This window comes from Pelobates fuscus, chromosome 3 (assembly GCF_036172605.1).
Source record: "Pelobates fuscus isolate aPelFus1 chromosome 3, aPelFus1.pri, whole genome shotgun sequence".
Classification (NCBI taxonomy): domain Eukaryota; kingdom Metazoa; phylum Chordata; class Amphibia; order Anura; family Pelobatidae; genus Pelobates; species Pelobates fuscus.
Genome location: NC_086319.1, coordinates 23,026,277 through 23,035,956, shown reverse-complemented (window position 1 = coordinate 23,035,956; position 9,680 = coordinate 23,026,277). Strand labels below are relative to the sequence as shown.

The 9,680-nt window shown below is 35.0% G+C and overlaps 1 protein-coding gene across 1 annotated transcript in view; it reads right to left on the bottom strand.

Annotated features, from left to right (window-relative positions):
* Window positions 1–2,627: 2,627 nt before the first annotated feature.
* The window catches only part of LOC134601587 (fibrinogen-like protein 1), a 28,649-nt gene continuing 21,596 nt past the window's right edge, over window positions 2,628–9,680 (bottom strand). The window contains exons 4-7 of the mRNA XM_063446111.1: window positions 5,467–5,558; window positions 4,459–4,579; window positions 3,486–3,671; window positions 2,628–2,945 (exon numbers count right to left, since the gene is read on the bottom strand). Coding sequence (XP_063302181.1) covers window positions 2,641–2,945; window positions 3,486–3,671; window positions 4,459–4,579; window positions 5,467–5,558 — 704 coding nt within the window. The 3' untranslated portion in view covers window positions 2,628–2,640. The remainder of the gene's footprint in view (window positions 2,946–3,485; window positions 3,672–4,458; window positions 4,580–5,466; window positions 5,559–9,680) is intronic.

Sequence of the window (9,680 nt, the reverse complement as noted above, 5' to 3'; positions counted from 1 at the left end):
AGTATAGAACACCCTTGAAGGTGTCTATCTTAGGAGCAGTAGGGATCATACTTTTGTTTCTCAACTTTACCTGCTTCCTTTAGATATTGAAACATTGGTTTACTAAGTGAGAATCCCCTCTTTTGAGTTTTAGGAGAGACAGTTTAATTCATGATTATCAATGTGTTCTAACTAGGAGTTACAGGGTGGAGACATTGTCATTAGAGACATTTACGTTTGCTTCCCAAACCGCCTGTATACCTACACATTGATTGGCATTACATTTATCCACTCAACCTGACCTAGAGATCCATCACTGATAGGTCCGGCAGAGTGGTTTATGGCACTCATAGACTCCTCACTTTGATTAATTATTTGGCATATTATATTTTCTTAGCTCCAAGTTTTGCTGTCTCCGTCTAACTTTGAATGAATTACAATAAATCTTTTTTGTTTTTATTTTTGGAGACACTAATTGGATAGTATAATTGTATACTGGATTTTTGTATGCCAATATCGGGGGGCTGTTTCCTCCTTCCAATTGTATATATTCAGTGCTGATGGTTGGGCCAGGGAATATATTTATACTGTATAGTATTCTTAAATATATTAAAACCAGCTTTTGATTCTCATGTTTTTGAGTCTCAAATAATTTTCTTTGACTCTATCATCCACAAAGACACTACAGTTCTCAGTTAAACATCCCCTTCCTGAGACGAACGGTCATCCTGGAGGTTTTTTCAATTTCTTGTAGACTTTTGGCAACAACTGTTGTAAGAGCATTGTGAATATATACTAAAATTTCAAACTTTAAGATGTGTGTGCGTTCGCTACTCCTCAAAGGGACAATAGAGGCACCAATACAACTTACAGCCCTAATCACAACTCTCTGCATGTGACTTGCACAGCCTTCTTAAACACTTCCTGTAAAGAGAGATCTAATGTCTAAACTTCCTTTATTGCACAGTCTTTTTAATTTAGAAATTCTTGTCTTCTGTTCTATTAATAGTCTCCGAGACCATGCGAGAGCCTTCTGTGTATGATTAAAATAAAATTTATAGAGCAGGAGATAAAAAAATTCTAATGCAAGCTAATATATTATTGTAAATGAAACCATTCTGTTATCATGCCGGCTATGTGAGTCCCAGCCAGGGGAGGTGTGAAGAGGGCTGTATGAACAGAACCCATAGTGATGTAACTCTTAAATGATAGAGAATTGATCGGTGAAACTGCAGGGACATGATCTATACACCCAAACAGTTTTATTAAGCTAAAGTTGTTTTGGCGTCTATAGTGAGTGTCCCTTTAATCCATATTTTGTATAAAGTTTTGTCTTTAAGGAAGCCCCACTGCTGATTTCGCATGATATTTATTCACAATGCTCCTAAAACAGATTAATTAAATGCACTTTTGTTTGTTATATTTAGTTACTAGCACGGTTTAAGTTGTTGTTTGTCTCCCATGTTAAAAATAGTGTAAGATCCACCGATGTTGGGGTACTGTGACATAGTGGTGGGCTTAATACAATATGGTCACATGGTGGAACTAAATCACAATATTTGTTTGCTGGTAGAGGTGATTTTAAGTAGTCTTGTAACGTTAAAACCTATATTTTTGTGTGTGATGTTCCTTAATCTGTATTATTGTAGTTACTGACACACCAAACAAGCTCAGCGTGTTAATATAACTGATACGCTACCTAAAACAAACGAATGGCCATTGCTGAAAAAGGCATTTATTTAATAAACACCAAACTACGGAGAATAAAAACCTGAATGGTACAATTTAAGGTAAAATAGCCAAGATTTGACGATAGCCAGGTTAGAAAATTTCTCCAGCATTTTTTGTTTGAATTTTGCCGTTCATATATCAGTTTGTTACAATTCAGGGTTTAGTGAATAAACCAGAAATTTTCCCGTTCGCTATAGAAAGGTGAGTATAACGTGACATTACTCTGGCCATGAACTCTACCAGAATTGCCCATTTATTTATATTACTTTTTAACGGTGATTTTTACCTGTTTCAGTACGTCATGGGGAGCATATTTACTCCAGTGACTACGTTTTATCGTCATACTTTTAGATCATCGTATTTTTATTATTGCTTGATTTTTTATTTTATCATCTGGTTGTTTTTGCATCTGTTTTTTATGTCTTTGTTTTCTTGAGTCATTGGTTTTACTTCTATTATTATTTTTGTATTATTATTATTTTTTGTTGTGCATTAAATGACATATAACAAAATAAATCGCCGTGCCACAACAGCAGGAGCAAGCATATTAAAGACACTTTATGACATAGTTGTTGAGAAATCAGAATGATACATTATGAGAATAAGCAGGCTAAATATGTTTAAGTATACCGCTATAACTTGCATCGTGGCACTCTAGAAAAACCTGCACTTTTTTATATTATGAAAAACAAGAAAAAACATATTGATTTTGTACTTATATTAATTAAAAAGAAAACATGAACTATCTGCTTTTTAGACTTTTCTTTCAAAAAGATACAGAGCGAGACTGGGATGGATTTTATTTTTATTTAACAACACAACACACAATTATTTACAAAACAATGAGTAAAATATATTCAAGATCATTTAAAAAATATACAAACACTTTGAACAAACACTTAAAGACACGTCTTCAGTAAAATGTTCCCGTTAATAGTTTTTTATGTACATCTTACTAAACATCAGAGACTTGTTGTTTCTCCATGTTTCCCAAGACACCGAGGAACGCCAGCCTATACTATTCTGTGCCGGACGCCAGCGACCATTCAGATTTGCTAATCCGCATCCATTGAACCACCAGCCTGAGCTATAATCCCGGGCACAGCTATTGAAGATGATATCACCCTTAAAGCATGGGTCACAGTTGTCATTGTCTCTGTCCCGGGTGCTGAAAGAGCTCCCATCCTGATTGGATCTTACATCTTTTACATTCAATCTTGCTCTGAAAGCATCTCCTAAAACAAGAATTGATTAACAAAAAAACAATATTATTCCAAACTCAATCATTTATATTGCTGCCTAAACTGACAACATATACAAGAAAGAGTTTGGGGGATTGATAAAAACAAGGGGTTTGGGGAAGTAGCAAGTGATACTGATGTAGAACATTCTAAGCATCCAGTTTTTATATTCATGCACTAGACATTTGCATTCTTTTCAAGAGGTATCTGTATATCAAAGAAAAACAAAAAATTTACCATTTACGGGGATGGTTCTATTCCACTCTCTGCTATTTATTTTAAAAATCTCACTATATTAATTGACTATATGTCTTGGAACAGTCGTAACACAATAGTGGACTTGTTTATCCACATTATTATTATTATTATTATTATTATTATTATTACTATTATTATTATTATTATATTTTGATAATTGCTAATTCTCCTAGATTTACTAGAACAGTCCCTATATTAGTATCAGCTCTGAAGGGAGCATTATTTTTGGGCAAAAGCAAGGAAAGAAGGAATTACAGATATCGTCAGACCCCGTACCTGCATTCCCGGAATAGTTTCCCAGCGATATCTTGTACTGCGTGTCCTCAGAGCCGATGGTAAAAGGGCTGTATAGCGCAGAAGCCTCTGATTTATCAAAGTCTCCCAGGCTGATAAGCAGGTCTGCAGCTCTGCAACCCTGATGGGTCAGCAGATACATCTTCTCAAGTCCCAGCCAATGTTCCCCTTCAAAAAGAAATTACATTGAGATCACACACATTCAGTCATAGAATAGCCCAGTACCTACACAGGGAATTGTATCTATTTAAAGGGGCGCTGCAGGCAGACACGTACATTTGGTTTGGTGTAATGTGCTGGGTAGGATACAGCTAGTTATGCTGAAGAGATTGTTTTATTAATCTTCACTAGTTTTTCTTTAAATTAAAAATCCGTCTCCCTCTATAATCTCACACTTTCTCACCTTCCCTCCTTGTTTTAATAATTGAACTACAACTCCCAGAAACCCCTGTGGATTTAAAGTACTGCCTATGGGATCAGCTAAGCAGTGCTAGAAATAAAGAGCGTCGTAATTGGCTGATTCACTTCCTGGTTTACTAAGTATTCTTTTCAAGGCAAACTTCGGCAATCCAGATATTGTGGAATCTCACGTTTTAATTAGCCAGCATTATGGCTGTAAGGGCATTATGGGAGATGTAGTCCACAACACCTGGAGTGCTGTAGAGTCCCAACCCCACTCTCGAGATTTTCCTTCTTTTTCCAACAGCAGCACATTCTGCTATTAAGGGCCCAATATCCTACACAGTGTCTGTGGCCGAGGCAGATGGAGTAACTGTACTACAAGGGTAACAGTTTGTTTCTCTGTCAGTCGAGGACCTGCACAGGATCAGTGAGAAAAGGAGGGTCTTTAATTCAGAGCACACCCCCATGTATACAGGGTGGGCTGCACATTCTGTCATCATTGTACGAACAGGTTTGCTATTGAAGGCCATAAAATAGAATTGTCAGCAATTACCAGTCAGGTTTCCAAATCCCTCTTTGTAGTCATCCCAATCTGTGTCGAAGGGCAATTTATCGTTTCCATTGTGGCTTTGGATTAGAGTCAATCCACCGTCCTCCCTCATTTCACAGAAAGCCTGCAGGTCAAACAGGAATATTTAGTTACCATCAGGTAGTATTTAAAAATGTAACATTTAATTATTTAATCATATACTTTTATGGCTCTGGACCGACCACTAAACTTTAAAAAAAAACTACATTTCTATAGTGAGGTTAATTTTGTAAACAGGAAATTGCTCAAACTGGAAGCCAAGTTTGCAAAACTAAGGCAAAAAATTCTCAGTTTGAACAAATTTATCTAACTAGCTCGAAATGTAAACCATTTTAGTCTACACTAATTCAAAATGCAATATAGCTCAATTCACAGTTTAGTAGCTAAGTATCACTGCTTTATCTCCTAATCCTCCCTTTCTGCTTTAAACCTGATAATCAAAAGAAAGGCATGTAGCCATCAGCTGTAGCTAGCCAGAGGGAGAACACCCAATCAATTTATTCGCTAAACCAGAAATTGTTGGAAGCTAAATAGAAAAATGCAAAGTTTAGGCAAAATAGCTGAGCTGGCAAATAACTTTTTAAAAAAAATATTGTCCAAAAATATTCAGTTTTCTGATCTATAGAGTTGTGCATGGCAAAAAAAAACATTTGCTTTTTATACCCAGACAAAACTCTGAATCACAAAACAAGAGAAACAGCAGTCCAATAAAATTGAATTTTTGTAAATGTAAAAATGGTATCACGAATATCAGAACAGAATAGCAAAATGGAAAAATTTGCCTGCTTATCTCTTTTTTCAACACAGCTTTTTTTCCTTACATTTTTATTTCTCATGTCAATACTCCAGAATTCTCAGTATAATAAATGAATCGACACCGGGCCAAAAACTATTTGAACAACCGTTAACAAACATTTTTAACAAACAGCCATTGACAAACATTTCGCAGCAAGTCGTGGTAACATTTCCTACCTCGAATGAATTTGCGGCTCCAATAGGTTTAATTCTGTAAACGCCGCTGACAGAGCTTTGGTTTCTCAGCCAAATATCTGAGCAGTCACATCCTGAAATGGAAATAAAATAATAATTATTAAAATGCAAATCCGAACAAATAAAACACATTGACAGGTTTATTCTTTAAACGTCGAATTATTGTGAATTGAAAATAAAAATTGAAAATCTTGAAATAAAATAGCCAAACTGTTACTATAGGGGAGGAGATTCTGAGAAAATCTTTGTTCCAAATCATAATTTTTGTCTACATTTTGCAAAATTTACTTTCAGTTCACTGCAACTTGTGTTTAGTAAATTAATCACAAATTGTTGTGCAGCATATTTGTTGTTAAATAATAAACATATATTCAAAATAATATTTTTTAGAGATTTTTCTAACGAGACAAAAAGTATGAATATTGTAGCAAATGGAATCTAAATGTCAAAAGTGTTACTAAAATAACTAAACTGCTTCCATGGCTGAGTTGGAGAATTTTTAAAATCAACTATTTTTTTCTTCAGTTTTGCGATTCGCATTTGCTGCAATTCAGAGGGTTTTGGTTTTTTTTTTAATGTAAAAAAAATATTTTGAAACATTTTGTCTCCAACTATTTTTTCAAAGTGGTCAGATTTGGAATAAACAGATACCCAGTGGTAAAATCTGACGTAACCGAGCAGCATTATTTAATTGAAAGACAAGGTTAGCATTTAGAGTTAAATCCGTTGCATGTATTAGGTGTTTACAGACAGTAAGGTTTGCTGAGAGTGGAAAGCATTGAATAACAGCACACTTAAACACAACTTACCTGAATAGACTGGATCATCGGTCACAGGCTGGAAAGAAAAAAATGGTTACAAAGAAATAAATGTCAGTAATTCAAATAAATAATACATTTAATAAATAATCATTTTATAAATAGTAATTATTAAAGTAATCAGCACTGACTAAAGGACACATATTATAAAATAACCTTCTCAAAGTCCCATCACAATATTAACATTAATTATAATAAATCGTTAACATATACGGTATTTACATAGTATGAATGTCAATTTAGAGAACTTACTAGGGCACTAAAGCAGTTAAAATAAAGACCAAATAAGATGAAATATCCAAACAGGTTGAATGATGGCATTTTCATATATCTGGGGAAAAATAAAAACATAAAAAATAAAATAGATTAAGGCAATGCTAAAGGGTTTGTACACTGTGAGCTGTGATACAAAATGTAGACTAAAATATTAACAATGGGGAGAAATGTACAATTCAGGTTTGTGTCTTTAATTTCATTAATTTAGCGTCAAATCATACAAACTGGATTTTCTATCAACTAAAAAAATATATAAGCAATAAACTACTACAAAAATACAAACAGAAACTTCACAAAGCACACTCCTTAGAGTGAGTGTAACATAAAAAGAGTGACAATTTTGCTTTATATGAATAAGCCCAGAATATTGGACACACATTTTGTTACAAACTATACTTTGCAGAAGATAGATCGGATAATATAGGAAATACACAGAGAGAGCAGCAATCAGCAGGGAGATCCCAGAGTAGCTCCTTACCTGTCGGTCAGTACAGTAGAAGAATCAAGGCTCTATAAATCTCAGTTGACTATTCCCTCCCCTTAAATAGCCCGAGCTAACAAATCCAATCTCGGCACAGCCAATCAGAATATTGCATTTCATCCATTCATCCACAGATCACACAGGTGCAAGGTTTAAAGATAGAATTGCATTCATTAGGTAAACAATAGCCACAAAAACTAACTTTTCGAGTTGGTAGTAGCCAGCAGATTACATGTCACGAAATGAAAATACAAGATTGTATCCATTTTTTTTTATTTCCCTGATGACGGCGTGTTAATTCGCAGAAACAAAATTCTTTTCTTTTTGCACATTACGGGTAGCACTTTATTTTGTACCGATTTATGTCTGAGGGCCGGCAGGTTCATGTGGGCACTAGTAGTGAAAACTATGGTGCCATGGTAATCCGGGTCTGAATGATATTTCTGTGAATTTTTCTTTCTAACCTTTGGTTTGATCCAAGTTTTCTAGCGCGTTTCCCTATTGGTTACCTTTTCGTTTTCCTGTGTAATTTTTCATTTATACATTTATCTTTTTGATCAATTTATGTTTCCAATATACTATTCCCTCTCCTTCCACTAGTAATGGGGTTATTTTCTATTACTAAGTTCATGATTTATTGCTCTGGCTTGTGGTCATTCTTATTGCTTTTTCACCTTATACCTTTTTCAGCTTACCTTAGTTATGAAATAAAAGTTAGGGTTCTCTTTTACTCTTTACTGCCCTCCCCTAATTGATCTACTTATCTTTTGGGGTCCTTTAGAGTGTTTTCTAATTATTTGTATATTTCTGTTAGTGGATATAGGGGATTACAGCTCTGGTGACCTCGGTGGTGGTGGTCCATCCGACCTTGGTTTCCCTGGCTTTGAGACCACCTCCCATTTTCGTATTTATCGCTATTTATTACCCAGACTCCAATGCACTTATACAGGATAATATAATTACAACTGATATAACAAGTTTATTTAGTCAACTACTCTTACTGCTAAGTTACATTTTATACCATTTGTGATGGCATAAATATGGCTTTATATTAGGGACTCAATTAAGTTGCCAAACCATGCTTAAACATTTTGACATTTTACTGTGGGCAGCACCAAGGTACTCTGTCCACCATAACCACTACAGCTAGTTGCAGTGATTATGATGTTTTGAGTGCTCACCAAGCATACATCTAAAGCTCACTGTAGTGGTTATGATATCTGGGGTACCCTGGACTGCTTCTCTGGTTATGGGCACATTGTTTTTGCCAATTTTTTCTCCATCGTTCCTGGTTTCTTGTCAGGTTCTGATGCTCCCAGGTGATACTGTGATGTGCTTCCAGCTTCTGCAGAACCACAAATGCCACAAACTGCAATTGCTGCCTTTAATTGGCTGAGAAAGTTAAGTGGTCACTCTTAGCCAATAGATAACATTCTGTCCAATGATAGTTACACAGAATTCATATTAGCCAGCCTGGAACTCTACTTTTGCACTGTTTGATAACGACATAATGCTGCTGGGGGTGGAGTTACACATTCGGCAGCAGAGGAGTTAAACTCTGTATGTGCAGCATTTCATAGCAAAACACAGTCACCGATATTAACTCCAGACACCATGACCACTTCAAATCACTCAAGTACTCATGGTGTTTGGAGAAAACCTTTATCAGGTTATTTAGATTATATATTGCTAGTCTCCTGACTATTTGTTTTTATTGCACTCGAAACTGTGTGTGAACTATGTATTTAAAAATATATATTTTTAATAATATGACAGATATAAAATAAAATAATATTATACATAATATAAAATATAAACAATCAATGCGCAGATAACGCCAGTATTGTTACTACAATCACATAGTTGTTCAATGCCTTGTATATATATTTGTTTGGAGGAAAACCAAAATAAAGTAAATATCTGCTCCAGCGAAGGACCATGTCTAGATGGGGGAGTGTAGTTACACAGAAATTGATTAATAAAGTTTCATAAGAAACAAAACACAGACAAGACCTTAAACCAAATCTATACATTCTTAGTAACCAATATATTGATAGATACACTTTATGGCAGTAACATAAAAAAAAAACAGGAACACTAAACTACAAATTGTGGAGCGCTGATAGAGTTAATGCTAATTTTAGGTAATAAAGAGCTGATTTGGAGAATATAATTATTTTAACCATACAAATTGCAATTCCCGTGTGAATCCACTTCAATTCCAAGGTTAAAGGAAAACTAGCAGGTATCTCTCCCATTTACATGACAACACATGGAGTGCAGTGTTTGTGTAGACACCATACCTGAGACTCAATGCTGAAAGGAAACAGTTTGCTTTAAAATACAATCTGGAAGAAGAGGTACAAAGAGAAGTACAAACAGGAATGTGTTCTCGAAGTTTGCGTTTGAAGTTCTGGATACTGAGATCAATATGACCATCTGTTTGATGATGTCTGGATTCAGAAATGTCAATGGCATTGGAACTTGTTAGACCAGCTAGGACCCGTATCATGTAAATGAGAAAAACCAAGAGTCATGTGACATTTCTGGAAGTCAGGGCTTATGGCTTTTAATACTTTTATTACTGATTTTTTTCTAAATAAAACAATAACAATAATAAT